We start from the raw sequence: 16,780 nt of genomic DNA, 5'->3' as shown, positions 1-16,780 counted from the left end.
AACCCAGTGCTGATCCTTGGGCACACTGCTGTAGCCAGTAGATGGGGAGAAACAATTCCTCTGGTGTGGAATCCAACAAAAGGGTGTTACCTTAAAATTAGAACGAAGCTCTCCGTGTTTGACATTAAGAAAATCATCTTAAGTAAATAGTTTGTGGAATCCTAGAACACTTTCTCCATAGAGAAATTGAGAATGGATCAAATAAAAGTTTAAAATTAAGATTGATAAATTTCCATTCAGCAAGTTTATGAACAGTCATAGAGTTATTGAAAGATGGAAGAGATTCAGGGAGCTAAGTGGCCTGCTTCTGTTCTGAGGGTTGATTGTTCCTTTCCTTTGTTGATGGTTCGGCTGTTTCTCAGCAAGTTTGACCTGCTTGTTGCTGAGGCTTGCAGTTAACGATCTGCAAATAAAGCTCAATTGCAGATCCTCAAATTGCTTTCAATTTGATATTCTACTTTATAAAAAAAAGTAGGATTTGGTATTATTTTGTCTTATATGCAGTCAAATACAATACATAACTTGAGGCCTTCAACTCATTTTAAATGAGAAAAATGAGCCATATGAGTCGACTTTCTTCCTCAAGATTTCCCAGCAGGTAAAATAAAAATAATTGAATCAGATAAAGTTGAGTTGAATGAAGTGAAGTGACAGCATCTGGTCAAAGAAGCAAAAGCTGACCTGAGAAGATCACTGAAGGCCTTTTACATCCAATCTACTGTATTGAGCTTGTGCAATTCTCTTTCAATCTTCACCTTTAAAACTTTTAATTAAGTTCTCAACTTACATTCATAATGACAGGTAATAATAGTACACTTGTTCCTTGTAAATAGTCAAACACTAAGCTCTAACAATGCAGAGAGAAACATTTTTAAAAGAAAAATTACACCTTAATAAGCATGACAATGCAGTACAGTACTCTATACTTATTCAGCTGATAAGAATCAGAATAGATTCACTAACCTGTCTACATATTATTCCAGTGATAATGGGAACTGCAGATGCTGGAGAACCCAAGATAATAAAGTGTGCAGCTGGATGAACACAGCAGCCCCAGCAGCATCTCAGGAGCACAAAAGCTGACGTTTCGGGCCTGGACCCTTCATCAGATGATGCTGCTTGGCCTGAATGTGTTCATTCAGCTTCACACTTTATTATCTTACATATTATTCCAGTTTCTTTAAGAAACCATTGATAAGCATCAAATAAAAATTACACAGCAATCTATAAGGTGCCATGTTTGACGCTAATTGTAACTCTAATACTGACATGCAGCAGCAGTATGTGCTCCATAAACATTTTTGAAACACACATATTTTCTCCTGTGATAACAAGGTGTAGAGCTGGATGAAAAATTTTCTGAAGAAGGGTCGAGGCCTAAAACATCAGCTTTCCTGCTCCTCTGATGCTGCTTGCCCTGCTGTGTTCATCCAGCTGTACACCTTGTTATTTCAGATTCTTCAGTATCTGCAGTTCCTACTATCTCTGAAACATATTTTCTCCTGTCTTGTTGCCATATCCTACCTGCAAGGGCAGACAGTTGGTTTAGGTTAATGTTCACCACAAAATCTATTTGTGTAGAAGGGTGGGCGAAGTGACTCTCCTTCATCAATTCACTCTTTCAGGTAGTGCCTTCCTTACATTCAGCCATAAGACTGTAAGAAATAGGAGCAGGAGTAGGCCGTTTGGCCTCTTGAGCCTCCTCCACCATTCAGTTGGATCATGGCTGATCATCCGACTCATTCCCCTGTTCCCATTTTCTCCCATCAATCCCTTTAGCATGAAAACTATATTGAAGTCCTGCCTGCTTATTGGAAACATCTTTCCAATGATTGCTGTGTCTAGTCTGTTAGAAGTTTATAGTGGGTTTAATCCTAACCAACTCAATCTCTCTTCATAGTCCTTCTTCAGTCCTGTTACCAAAGGAATCAGGCTGATACACCTTTGTTGTACTCACTCCACTGCCAGAACATCCCTCCTCAGATAAAGAGACCAAGACTGCACACAATATTCCAGGTGTGATCTTATCAAGGCCCTGTACAACAGCATCAGGATTTCCCTGCTCTTGTACTCGAATCCTCTCACTGTAAAGGCCAATGTACCATTTGTCCTCTTCACTGCCTCCTACACCTATGTTTAACTAAATCTTATTCATGCATTGTCTTTTTGGTCCTTGACCTAATTTGACTATTTTTTTCAATAATGCCATAAATTTAAAATTATGAACCTCATTTACAAAGCCCCAAGGCCGTCATCCCTCCCAATTTCGTTAATGTCTTCCAACCCTACAAACCTCGAGAATCTGTATGTTCCTCCACCCTCGACCCTTCTTCAGAAATGCATTGCCAAAGTTCTGATTGGGAATGTGCTCACAGACTAGATGACAATTGGAAAAAAATTGCTAATGTATATTTTCAACTTGCTGCTCTTGCCCTAAAACTAGCATTGCATATTCACTGCTTATGATAGACAGTTCAACAGAAGTAAAACGAGAGCAGTTTTTTTTAATGGGGGTCAATTCACAGGTTAGTTTTATGAATGGATATGTTCCAACCAGAAACTGGGTGAGATCCTCCAATGCATTACTGTTCTATAGTGATTGGAATGAGGTCAGCCAGGTGGACGTCATTGGATATGAGAGATAATGGGAACTGCAGATGCTGGAGAATCCAAGACAACAAAATGTGAGGCTGGATGAACACAGCAGGCCAAGCAGCATCTCAGGAGCACAAAAGCTGACGTTTCGGGCCTAGACCCTTCATCAGAGGGTCTGATGAAGGGTCTAGGCCCGAAACGTCAGCTTTTGTGCTCCTGAGATGCTGCTTGGTCTGCTGTGTTCATCCAGCCCCACATTTTGTTGTCATTGGATATGAGTTCCCTGACTGGAATGGTTAACCTGACCCAGCCAGGGAGTCCTGGCTGACAGATATGAACAGGAATGTTAGGAGTTCTGCTCCCTCTAAGAGCTAGTTCTGAGTTAGCTCAGCCAGTGTCTCATAAGTGTAAATAAAGTGTGACCTGGTGACAGGATGCCGGCCTTTGAGGAGTTTATTGCAGGTTCCAGATGGGATCCCCTACCCTCTGAAGCTCCTGGGTGAGGAGGCATGAACTGGCTCACGTTTTTCATTTACCTCACGCCAGAGCTGGTTGTGATAGAGTTATTTTAAAAAGGATCCTTTGTCTTATGGAAACCTTTCTCCCAGACCCATATGAAGCTTTGTTTTAATTAAACCAGACTTTTTTGAATTAGACAGAGTGAGTTTATTCAGAGTGAGTTTATTCATTACTAAATGCGAGATGATTTTAGTAACTCAATGCCCACATACACACACAGATATATTCTAAATGATTTTAAAAATCAGACATATGATCATATATATAATTGCTCATGATTAGTGAATGGTTGGCCATCAGAGTGGAGGTTATTGGGAGCACTGATGTTCGTAGCTGAGCAGTCATTTTTCAGATGAGGATGATTGGACCCAAAACGTTAACTTTGTTTTTAACCTTCACAGATGCTGCCAGACCTGCTGAGTTTTTCAAAACTTTGTTTTTGTTCCTGATTTACAGCATCCGCAGTTCTTTCAGTTTTTGCTTAATAACTAGTGGATAGCTCTTTGACTGTGATGTTCACAGTCAATGCTAATTCTCGAACCCAGAATGGTACACATAAACACATTCAATTCCACTCTTGTCTCCCAGGAGAGTAGAAACTGGTTTTTTTATCTGCTGTGCTTGTGTATCCCTCAAAGTATAAAAACATATGAAGTGTGTTTGCAATTCAGAATATAATCCACAGAGGGTGGTTTGCTGTTGAGCAGGGCTATGTTAGTTGCTCATTGTCATTGTAGATACAAGAGATCAGAGTCCAGTCTGTTTGAAGTTTCTTTGATACTTTTGGGTGTTACATCCAATTGGTCTCACAGAGTTTGTTTTTACACTGACTGCTACAAATCTGTAGCAGTTCCTGTTTTTTTAAAAAAATACAGCTTGGAATCAAGGGCTAAAAAACCGTCTGCAGTACTTTGGGTTCTGAGCCATCATCACGACAAGATAGCAAGTAAAGAATTTCTCCACTGAACCTGCGAAAGTACTTTTCAGTCCCTAATATCTAATTGATGTGCTGTTAAAATGCTGAAATGGTCAGGTGACAGGGGGATATGCTTAAACACTGGCAAAAACCAATTAGACCAAATAGCATGTTTCTGCACAGCAAAATGGGAGCAGGTTGGCGCAACATTGAGAGCTGAAGGGCCTGTTCTGTGCTGTATTGTTCTATGTTCTAAAATCTAGCCATTGAAGACGCTAGACACAGGGAGTAATTCCAGCATCATTAATACTGACAATTTCATGCATCACAATACATGAATGTTGAACAGTTTATCTGTGTTTGTGGTATTTTTCACATTGGTATAATTTTTGTCAATCCAGTATATCCCCACTGTCACCTGGAACTGTCTGGTGCTTTGAGAGAAGGGTAGGCAACTGATACTTTGAAGAAAACAATATATGTTTTAATGTCACTTTTTTTTGAAGTGTATGCCATGCTGAAAATTGAGTATAATTTAACTTGTCCAAATTGTGTATCAACACTAATATTCACTTGGGGAAGATGAGACTTACTTTAGTTGTGTAAAATTTGTAGCATTGTTTTGTAGTTCCCTGATTGCTGTGGTGAAATTAGCCAGCTTGTTATCACATACAGACTTTGGTTTGTACTAAGTGGTTTAATGTGGTTGTTGTGACAGTAATAGTGGTAACAACCTGACAGGACTTAGTGCCCAGGAAAGATTATTTCCTTTCAGGTGAGAATAGCAAATGGGGAAAAAATTAAATATATCTACAACTGACTCTACAAGATTGCCATTAAGTTATTTTGTGGCCCAATTAGAATCAAATTGTGTGAGTCATTTTACACTGTGGACTCTTATTCTTTAGAAATTGTATTCTGGGTGGTGCTGATTTTTGCAGCTGTCAGAGACAAACCAGGCTAGACTTGAATCCCATTTGTTAGGGCTCTTGTGGCACAGTATAGTCTCTCTAGCTTAAAGCCAGGAGGCCCAGTTTCAAGTTCCACCTGCTCCAGGTGTGTGTGAGACAGCAACTCTGCACAGATTGCTTAGAAAATATTGTGAATCCCATTTGTACAGTTGAAATGAATTACATAACTCCATAACTTCATGTTACGAGCCTCAGCACATGGGAAGACTTTCAGACAGTGTTAATCAATGGCCAGATTGATTCCTGATAGATCTCATTCACCAGTGGTTTTTATCATAAAAGCTTTGTGTCACTTAGTCACTATTTCACGATTTGCCTAATCTTCCATCCTACTGTTTTGGTTAATCTTGTAGTGGAATGTTAATCCTTCATCCAATTTCTTCAAATTTAAAAATATGCTGAAATCATTAGAGTAGTGATGTAAACATTTTTAATGTCCTTGTGGCAATCCTGGCTACAGTATTCTTTTTAACTCAATTTTTGAGTGAAATCCAATCTAAATTTGGCCAATAGGACAGCAACTGGCATGCAATTTTTAAAAGGATAAAAGAATCATTTGTTAGCACTTGTACATTTTTCATATTTTTAATTGGTGAAACAGCCAACATTTGGGGTCCAATGAGTACAACTTCTATTTTTCTAAACCAAATGTACTACAAAGCTTATGATGTGTGAAACTCAGTTCTGTCAATTCCCTTAAATAAAACAAAGAACTGCAGATGCAGGAGATCTGAAACAAACAGAATTAGAAATTTCTGGAGAAACTCTGCAAGTCTGGCAGCATCTTTGAAGAGAGAAACAGAGTTAATGTTTCAAGTCTAGTGACCCTTCTTCGGGACAGAACAGCCAGTGTTCTGGAGAAAGGTTCACTGGATCTGAAAAATTAAATCTGCTGTGTCTTTCTCAATATGTGCTGTGAGGACTCCTGAATTTCTGTTAGCTCCCTGATGCCTAAAGCAGTTAATAGAGTTGGTCTAGTAGTCATTGTATCACAGCAGTTGAAATTTAATGTAGTTTAGAAGGATGACGAGGGATCTCTTTGAAACTTAGAGAATACTGAGGCGCCTGGAAGAATAGGCATGGAGAAGATGTTTCCATTAGTAAGAGAAACTAGGACATGAGGACATAGCCTCAAGGAAGGGATGATCCTTTTGAACTGAGATGAGGAGGAATTTCTTCAGTGAGAGGGTTGTGAATCTATGGAACTCATTGCTACAGAGAGCTGTGGTGGCCAAGTCATTGAGTATATTCAAGTCAGAGATAGATGGGTTCGTGATTAGTGAGGGTATTAAAGGTTATGGGGAGAAGGCAGGAGAATGGGGTTGAGAAATGTGTCAGCCATGATAGAATGGTAGAGTTAACATGATGGACCAAATGACTTAATTCTGCTCCTATATCTTGCAGTCTTAATTAGGTTTAATGTTTTCAAACCTACATATAACAATAGCATATTTTTGGCAGTTTGGAAAACTTTCTATTTCTGAATAATGTTTGACTGGGAAATGTTGCAGAGCAATAGAGAAGGAGCAAGGCAGGGGTGTAAGTCAGTCACTTTTTAATTGGTATGTTCCTGAATGCACTCTATGAAAAGGATTAACATTAACCTGTAAGTGGGAAGTCAACAAATAACATCGCATACAGATAAAATAGTTAAGAAGGCATTTAACAAACTTGCCTTCGTTGCTCAGACCTTTGAAAATACGAATTGGGACATTGTGTTGAAGTTGTACAGTGCATTGGTGAGGTCTCTTCTGGAATACTATGTCCAGTTCTGGTCACTGTGTTATTGAAAGGATATTATTAAACTGGAGGGGGTTTAGAAGATATTTAGCAGGATGTTGCTCAACTGGAGGGTTTTAGTTATAAAGGAGAGGTTGGATAGGTTGGGACTTTATCCACTGGAGCGCTGAGAGGAGGCCTTATAGAGGCTTATCAAATATTGAGGGGTATAGAAAAGGTAATTGACAGGTGTCTTTTCCCTAGGATGGGGGATTTTTTTTTAAAGTTAGAGGAGAAAGATTTAAAAAGGACTTGACCGGTAATTATTTTTACACAGAGAGTAGTTTGCGTGTAGAATGAACTTCAAGAGGAAGTGGTGGATGTGGCTACAGTTACAATGTTTAAAATACATTTAGATAAGTACATGAAAAGGAAAGGTTGAGAGGGATATGAGCCAGGAGCAGGCAGGTGGGGCCTGTGTCATTTGGGATTATGATTGGAATGGTCTGGTTGGACCCAAGGGCCTGTTTCCTTCTTGTGTGACTCTATGACTCTATAACTAAAGGGAAAACTTTGTAAAGCTACTGAGAAAAAACACGGCAATGGAACTAATAGAATAGCTTTTGAATGAAGCCAGCATCATCAATACATCTAAGTAGTCTCTGATGTCATCTGTCTGCAACTCTATACAAGTCAAAAAGATTTTTAGAAATCAATGTGGTAGGACGTGGTACCCATGATTCTATATGTTGCTATCATGCAAGGCTTAAAAAAAAGTGATGATGCAGTTTTTGAAGAATGTAAAGAGCCCAAAACGTCACCTTTCCTGCTCCTCTGATGCTGCTCGGCCTGCTGTGTTCATCCAGCTCTACGCCTTGTTATCTCACATTCTCCAGCAGCTGCAGTTGCTACTATCTATGATACGTAGAACATAGAACATGACAGCACAGTACAGGCCCTTTGGCCCTCGATGTTGTGCCGACCTGTCATACCGATCTGAAGCCCATCTAACCTACACTATTCCATGTACATCCATATGCTTATCCAATGACAACTTAAATGTACCTAAAGTTGCCGAATCTACTACCATTGCAGGCAAAGCGTTTCATTCCCTTACTACTCCCTGAGTAAAGAAACTACCTCTAACATCTGTCCTATATCTTTCACCCCTCAATTTAAAGCTATGCCCCCTTGTGCTCGCCGTCACCATCCTAGGAAAATTATTAGGGAATGCAAACTTGGCTGCTGTGGGCATCAGTCACAGGAGCAGTCACAAGGTTGACATCCTGCTGAAAAGCATAATTATTTCTCTTCCCAATTTTAAAAGTGCAGCAGCAGAATTTGGTCTTTGTTAACTTATTTCGAAGCTCTTTACATCTGAGGCCATAGACCACAGGACTGAGACACTGAGCCACAGAGAAAATGACTGTATTGATGAGGGATAATGCTGTCAGTGAATGCTTTTTACCCATTCCTATTGTGATCAAAACAGGAACAATGAAAAAGCTTAATTGCACACCGTGAATAAAAATAGTTTTCCTGGCTTGAACATTTGAGGTGACAAAATATCCAGCCCTTTTTCCTTCTCTGTATATTAAACAGTAACATAACACAATCAAAATGAAACATAGGAGGACAAATGCAATTCCAACATATCTCGAAGCAACACCATTCATTGGACTGGGACAGCTATTGTCCTTTTCAATTATATTTGCGAAAGAGACATTCAGACTTTGGTATATTATTGACCACAATGGATTTTGCACTGCTAAAATCCACATTACTGTAGTTATTTTGTTTTTAGCTGAATCAACAAGTGAATTATATCGCAAAGGCCAGCAGATAGCCAGACAAGTGTTCAAGGACATTAGTGTTAAAGTTAGCATGATGCATTGTGCAAATGTTACTTGCATTGTGAACAGTATCCAGCAAAGAATTCTGGGTGAGTTGATACTGAAGAGTCGAAAACCATTTGTCAGAGTGCCCAAGGCAAAATATATAGATGCATAGATGAGATGCTGGCCCAGGAGGATGAATCTAGCCTCACGTTTTAATTCCAATTCATGCTGTACCGTATTTATTATTGCATGACAGCACACTGCAGTGACAGCAAAATCAGTCAGATAAACTGAAGTTTTCACCATATTAAGAGTGTGATAGGACGTCTCATTGGAGCTGTTCATGACTCAATCTAATGTTCTTCTTCTTTTGAAAGGATTTGATCAAATTGTGCAAAGCTATTCCTCCGTCATCTGTAAAGGGCATCTTGTCATTTTAGTTAATGCGCTTCACTGTGCATTGATGTTATCTGTCTGCAACTCTATAAAAGTCAAAAAGATTTTTTGAAATCAGTTGAACTCTAAAGAATAAAATTTATCAACACAAACAATGCAACTGATGACAACCACATGAATGTGCCATGCAGAAAGTAACGAGCCACATGCAAAGCAATGTTCTCTTTAAGGTGCATGTGTGCAGCTGTGAGTCAGTTTTGGAGATACTGTAAAGTGCAAGAAATAATTCACTCACAGCAGACAATTAGATGGAAGATTAATAACAACATGTTTTAAGGTCACTGTAGGGTTGGAATTCATTTCACTGAAGAGGCTACAAGAACAAGTGTCACATCATTATGAAGGAAGTTGCAACAGAACACGTTTAATCACTACATTTAACTCCAGAAGTTCAGGAAGGGGCCACTGTTATCTGGTTTGTCTTAAGTCACCTACTTTGCTATTGATTTTATTGAACAGAAGTGACTTTCCTTTACAGAGTGATGGTTAGAGCTGCCGATGCTGGAGTCTGATATAGCACAGCGTGGAACTGGATGAACACAGTAGGCCAGACAGCATCAGAGGAACAGGAAAGCTGACCTTTTTCTGAAGCAGGGTCCTGACCCGAAATGTCAGCTTTCCTGCTGCTCTGATGCTGCCTGGCCTGCTGTGTTCATCTAGCTCCGCAGTGACTTTCCTTTACCCTTTGTTTCTTTGCTTAAGAAGGCAACAGGGATAATCCAGGAAATTACAGGATTTACGTCAGTGGTGGGTAAATTATTGGAGAAGGTTCTTAGATAAAGGATTGACTCACATTTGGAAAAACATATGGACTTATTAGGGACAGTCAGCATGGACTTTACTGAAGCATTTGACTATGTCCCCCATGATAAGCTGGTTCAGAAGATTTTGTCACATAGGATTCACTGTGATTTGGTAAGTTGAATACAACATTGGCTTGGTCATAGAAGACAGGAAGTAGTTATAGCCATAGTCATAGACATAGACTCATGTAGCATGGAATCAGACCCTTTGGTCTAACCTGTCCATGCAAATCATAATCCCAAACTAAACTGGTTCCACCTGCCTACGCTTGGCTTATATCCCTTAAAACCTTTCCTCTTCTCATACTTATCCAAATGTCTTTTAAACTTTGTAACTGTACCTGCATATACCACTTCCTCTGGCAGTTCATTCCCATATAAACCACTGTTTGTATTGAAAAAAAAATTGTCCCTCATGTCTTTTTAAATGTTTCTCCTCTCACTTTAAAAATATGCCCCCTTGTCTTGAAATCCTGAAGAAAATACACCTGACATTCACCTTACTTGTAACCCTCATGATTTTATAAATCTCTTTAAGGTCACCATTTAACCTTCCATGCTCCAGTGAAAAACGGTCCCAGCCTATCCAGCCTTTCTTTATAACTCCAAACCACTCTATCTCAGCAACATCCTAGTGAATCTCTTTTGAACCCTCTCCAGCTTTCATAGAATCATAGAATCTCTACAGTGTGGAAGCAGGCCATTTAGCCCATTGAGTCCACACACCTTCCAAAGAACAATCCAACCAGACTAACCATCCCACTGTATCCCTGCATTTCCCATGCCTTATCCACCCAGCCTACTCACTATGGGTAATTTAGCATGGCCAATCCACTCTAACCTGCACATCTTTACACTGTGGGAGGAAACAGGAACACCCAGGGGAAACCCACACAGACAGAGGGAGAATGTGCAAACTCCACACATACAGTCACCCAAGGGTGGAATCTAACCTGAATCCCTGGTGCTGTGAGGCAGCAGTGTTAATCACTGAACCACCATGCCACCCCAGTATCTAAGTGATAGCTTAATAATATCCTTCCTATAACAAGGTGACCAGAAATGGACACAGTATTCCAGAAGAGGCCTCACCAATGTCCTGTACAACTGCAACGTAACATCCGAACTTCTGTACTCAAAGGTCTGAGTGATGAAGGTAAGCATGCTAAACACCTTCTAAACCACCTTGTCAATACGTGATGCAAACTTAAAGAATTATGTACCTGAACACCTGTGTCTCTCTGTTCTATAACTCTAACCAATGTCCTACTCTTAACTGTAGGAGTCCTGTCCTTGTCTGCTTTGCCAAAATGCAATACCTTGCATTTATCCATACTTTATTTCCATCTGCCACTCTTCAGCCCATTGACCCAATTGACCAAGATCTCTTTGTAATCTTAGATAATCTTCTTCGATGTCCATCAAGTTGGAGTCATCCACAAATGTACTAACAATGCCTTCTATTTTCTCATCTAAATCATTTACTTAAATGACAAACAAAAGAGGACACGGCTCTGATCCCTGTGGAATACTGCTGGTCACAGGCCTCCAGACCAAAAAGCAACCCTGCGCCATCACTCAGAGATTGCAAGAACTACAGATGCTGGAGTCAGAGATAACACAGTGTGGAGTTGGAGGAACACAGTGGGCCAGGCAGCATCATAGGAGCAGGAAAGTTGACGTTTCAGGTCGGGACCCTTCTTCAGAAAATTTTCTGATGAAGTGTCCTGACCCAAAATATCAACTTTCCTGCTCCTCTGATGTTACCCGGCCTGCTATGTTAATCCAGCTCCACACTGTGTTGTCCCTGCATGATCACTGTTATTTCCTGCTGTTAAGCCAATTTTGTATCCAATTGACAAGCTCACCCTGAATCCCATGTAATATAACTTTACTAATCAGTCTACCACATAGAACCTCGTCAAAAGCTGTACTAAAGTCCAAGTAAACAATGTCTACCACTACCCTCATCAATTTGCTTGGCTACTTCATCAAAACCTTAATCAAGTTTGTGAGGTACAATTTCCCTCAGACAAAACCATGCTGACTCTCCTGAATCATTCCTTGCTTCTCCAAATGCATACAAATCCTTTCTTTCAGAATCACTTCCAAAACTTTACCCAACACCAAAGTCAGACTCAGAGGTCTATAGTTATGGAGGGGTGTTTTTCTGACTGGAGGTCTATGACCAGTGATGCTCCACAAGGATCAGTGCTGGGACCTCTGTTGACTGTAAAACATATAAGTGAGTAGGATGAAAATGTAGGTGGTCTGATCAGTAAAATTGCGATTAGTAAAACAGACAACGCCAAATATCGGTGGAGTTGTGGACAGTGAAAAAAGTTGTCAAATGATACAGCAGGATATAGATTAGTTGGAAAGTCAAGCATAGAAATGGCAGATGCCTGAGTTTAATCCAGACAAGTGAGGTGATGTATTTTCACAGTTCAAATGCAAGAGGAAAGTATGCAGTAAATGGACAAGTTGGACGGAAGAGCCTGTTTCCATGCTGTGCAGGTCTATGACTCTATGGCCTAATGGGATTAGTTTAGAATATACCTGCTACGCAGCACAGGCAGGGTGGGCCAAAGGGCCTGTTTTTATGCTACACTGATCTATATTATACATACATGAGTAATTATTAGCCCAAGACAACAAAATGTGAGGCTGGATGAACACAGCAGGCCAAGCAGCATCTCAGGAGCACAAAAGCTGACGTTTCGGGCCTAGACCCTTCATCAGGGTGTGCTCCTGAGATGCTGCTTGGCCTGCTGTGTTCATCCAGCCTCACATTTTGTTGTCTTGGAATCTCCAGCATCTGCAGTTCCCATTATCTCTAATTATTAGCCCATTTGCCTTATTCATCAAACTCTGTGCATTATGATGTATTCCACAAATCTCTGAAGAATTCAATTGTTTGTTTTTACCCTAGCCCTTCTTTCCCTTACTAATTTTCTGAATTCCATTTCCAGCTTTGTTTCTGTCCCTTCTGAATGTTTCCCTAAACTAACTTCAAAACTCTTCACCAGCAGCAGCAAACTGCCCTGCCACATTTCTGGCCCCAGCCTTGTTGAAGTTCAGGTCTCATCTCCTTCAGAATCAGTCCCAATGCAATGGGTAGCTAAAGCCCTCTGTGCAGTACCATCCCAAATGGCACCATTCAGACTGACGACCGTCACCAACCTGAAGCATTGGACAGAATTTTACAACGGGCTCCAAGAAAGCCAGTCAGTCAGCACGCAGCAGATTGATCAGTGCCATAGTGCCCTGTAGGTGGTGATATCATTGATAGGAATTCTTACTCTCTGTATCTGCCAGCCAATCGATGGGCAAGAAGGTTACAGAGGGAAACTTACAGAATGGGGTCATCTGGGTAAAGGGACTGGTTTGAAACTCCAATCAGGAGAAAAGTTGGGGGCACAATATCTTCTGGGGGAGTGTCACAGATGAGCTAATGGCATCCTCCAAAGGTAGTATGTCCTCTTCACTCCTAACTTTTAAAAAAAAGCAAGTTGCCCAATTCCACCTGCCTGTCTCTGCTGCATTTATTATGGCATTGGCAAATGTTAGACTGGGGTCAGTTGAGCTCTTAACCAGCCCAATGGCGGTTAAGTATTGACCCTCTCCAGCACACAATGTGGAGGATCAGCTGGAGGGCTGGCTGGGAAGGCCATGTGCTAGCCATGATTTAGACTTTGCGTCCCCCGACCACACGCCTAGTGGAGCATGTAAAATTCAGCCCCTCAGCTTTATAGAGTCATAGAATTATACAGCATGGAAACACACCCAATTCATCCATTTGCCGGTATTTGGCCCATTACCCTCTAAACCCTTCCTATTCGTGTATTCATCCAGGTGCCTTTTAAATGTTGTAATTGTACCAGCCTCCACCACTTCCTTTGGCAGCTTGTTCCGTACACCGCATCACCCTCTGTGATAACATTGTTCCTCAGGTCTCTTTTAAGTTCTTCTGCTCTCATCCTAAAAATATGCCCTCTAGTTCTGAACTCCCCTACACGAGGGAAAAGGCTTTTGCTTTTCCATATGATGTTGCCTGGCGTGCTGAATATTTCCAGCATTTCATTTTCATTTCATATTTCCAGCATCCACAGTTAACTTGCTTTTGAAATTAAATTACATCTTCATTTCTGATTAAGTTTAGACCCTTGGCTAATAAACAGTATTTCAGGGTCACTGAATGCACATCCCCTGCCATCTGGAAAATCTAGGACTCTTGCTGTGTTCTGGGCAGCCACTCAAGCCTGGCATTTGTATCTGGAGCAGTGACTGGCATCACTCCAGTGCACCATGGGCTGAGAGCTCCCTGCACAGTATGCTCTGGGAGGTGGTCACTGCTCTTCTGGCAAAGAGGGAATGTGGACCTGTGGATTAGACAGCTAGTGTAGAATTCCCAGAGGGTATCTCACTCAATCGCTGGAATTCAGTTCTGAATGCTAGTGAGAGTAATGGGTCCCTTACAGAATACAACCAAAGCCAGGCTTATAGCACCATTTGTGGGTCAGCTGTGCAAGTTAGTGTCAGGAACAAGGCATAAAGGCCATTGTAAGGGGAAATTCAATAGTTAGGAGAACACACAGACAATTTCTCTGGCTGCAACATTGATTTCAGGGTGAGCTGTTGCCTCCCTTCTGCTGGGTCAAGAAATCGACTGAATGACAGACATCCATATTGGTGTCCTTGACTTGGGTAGAAAAATGAGTGAGTTTTGGCAGACAAATTTTAGAGAGCTAGGAAATATGTTTAAAAAAAAGGAACGTCAGAATTATTACTCTCTGGATTGCTCCTGGTACTTGGTGAGATTTAACTCGACTCCAAGTTAGAGATACCTAACATCACAATGGTGTAAAAATTAGATACCAGAGTATAGTTAATGTTGACTTGCAGTAACAGAGACAGGTTAAGATTTATCTTTGTGACATGAGTTAATATAAAGCTAAGTTGACTAGGTATAACTCTAGAATGATATTGAGGTTACTTCTAAAGAATAGCAAGGACAAAATTGTTTCTAATGTTAGATGACCCAGGGAGAAACCAAGAACTGTGAATGCTAGGGGTCTAAAACAGACAAAAGTAGAAATTAATGGAGAAATTGGGTGACTGGACTCAAGCATGAAATGATGGCTATCTGATGGCCTGAGAGTACCAAGTTAGCTTAAGGAAAAAAATGGTCACAGAGCCGAAGTAATTTTCACTTCATGTTTGCTATTCACATTAGATGGAACATAGACTCTAATGTTTAACTGTTTTAAGCATCTCTAATTGATTACCCGTAAAAAAATTGTTTGGATTCACAACAATTAAGTATTGACAAGCTGAAGTTTTATCAATTGCTTATCTAATATCAGCATCTTGCTGCTGCCTTCCTCCGTAACGAGACACTTTTTCTTTGCAACTAGCCACAATGAATTACCACACTAATGAGAAACAGCATTGTTAATATTTTCAGATGTTATTAAGAGTGAAAGGTTATTGGGAAACAAAAATAACTTTCCAGGTTACGAACAGTCTGGGTGGACAGGCAATTTAACAGAAGCGTCAGCATGTTTTTACAAAGTGTCACTTCTGCAGAATCAGAAGTCAAGCAGCAAGACAGATGCTTCCTGATATTAGTTGCTATTATTAACTGCTTTAATCATTGAAAATGAAATAAAACACTTCCATTCATCATTTCGCTAGCTCATTTTACTCTTTTTAATCTAAGGATATGATTTACCTGACGTTTCCTGTATCTTCTGAGTGATTTCCAACAGATATTGATTATTCTCACGTTCTTCCTTGAAGGACGCTTTTATGATAATAATATTTTTAAAAACTAATTTTCTCAACTATAAAATGCCTGTAACCCAAAGAGTGTGTGACTATTGCCGTACTACAGACAACTAATTGGGATTCCAAGTCGATTTCACTGTTGAGTAACAAGGATCCAATCAGAAGGTCAAAGGGGGAGTACTGATTTTGAAAGTTATATCCGCCCACTCCACTTCCCTATTAGACACTGACTTCAAAAGCAAGGCATCTAAACTCTTGCATACAAACCGTAGCTAAATGATGAACATATTTTTTTCAAAGATTTGAGGAACTATTTGTATGTATGCTCAATTATAGAAAGCACTTACAATATCAGTCTAAAACTATATCACTGTATAATGTCACAACGTGAATTTTCACAAGTTTTTGTGACAAATACTCTCCCAACTACTGCAACAGATATCTGGGGTTACCCTTCTTACACACTCATTAGTCACACCACCTCCAGGCTGCTATCACACCCTTGGGCTGCCTGAGGAGAAGGATGTTTGAGGACAACAATATCAGATCTGACACCAAGCTAGTGGCTTACAGAGCTCTGGCGGTTTCTGCTCCCCTATGTGGCTTAGAGACATGGACTGTCTACAGCAAACGCCTCAAGGGACTGGAGCAGTACTGCCATCACTATCTGCGCAAAGTCCAGCTAATCCACTGGAAGAAACGTGCAGCAACACCAAGGCCTTTGAACAGGCCAACATCCCCAGTGTTGAGGCACTGACCACCCTTGATTGGCCAGGATGAGCTGGAAGCATCATCTGTGTGACTGACACAACACTCCCCAAGCAGGAGCTCTACTCTCAGCTTCAAAATGGACAGAGGAAGCATTTCCCTCAAGGCCTCACTAAAAAAGTACAGCATTCCCACAGACACCCGGGAATCACTGGCCTGAGACCACCCAAAGTGGAGGAGGAGCACCTGGGAAGGCATCCAGCATCTCGAGACTTGCCTTTGGGAAAATGTGGAAGCCAGGGAAAAGCAGTGAAAGGAGCGTACTGCCACATCGACATCCCACTCACCCCTTCCTGTGACCACCACCTGCCCCAAGTGTAACAGTGCCTGCAGTAGCTGTATCAGTATTCAGCCACCTACCAACTCACCCTGAGCTTGGAAGAGAGTCAGCCTTGTCTGTGAGAG

The 16,780-nt window shown here is 40.8% G+C and overlaps 2 protein-coding genes across 1 annotated transcript; both read right to left on the bottom strand.

The window, feature by feature from the left end:
- LOC125457547 (F-box only protein 36) overlaps positions 1 to 16,780 on the bottom strand; it is a 313,702-nt gene that overhangs the window by 165,611 nt on the left and 131,311 nt on the right.
- On the bottom strand, positions 7,883 to 15,666 carry LOC132210548 (odorant receptor 131-2-like). Its single transcript, XM_059651240.1, has 2 exons — positions 15,552 to 15,666; positions 7,883 to 9,040 (listed from the first exon to the last, which is right to left on the bottom strand). Exon 2 carries the CDS (start codon positions 8,901 to 8,903, stop codon positions 7,944 to 7,946), a length of 960 nt encoding a protein of 319 aa, XP_059507223.1. The 5' UTR covers positions 8,904 to 9,040; positions 15,552 to 15,666; the 3' UTR covers positions 7,883 to 7,943.

This window comes from Stegostoma tigrinum, chromosome 14 (assembly GCF_030684315.1).
Source record: "Stegostoma tigrinum isolate sSteTig4 chromosome 14, sSteTig4.hap1, whole genome shotgun sequence".
NCBI classification, from domain to species: domain Eukaryota; kingdom Metazoa; phylum Chordata; class Chondrichthyes; order Orectolobiformes; family Stegostomatidae; genus Stegostoma; species Stegostoma tigrinum.
The sequence above is the reverse complement of the archived record's forward strand: the minus strand, read 5'-3'. Positions and strand labels throughout refer to the sequence as shown.

Bases quoted from the DNA above. Each gene is read 5' to 3' on its own strand.
- LOC132210548 (XM_059651240.1), bottom strand. From the start codon at position 8,903: ATGAACAGCTCCAATGAGACGTCCTATCACACTCTTAATATGGTGAAA.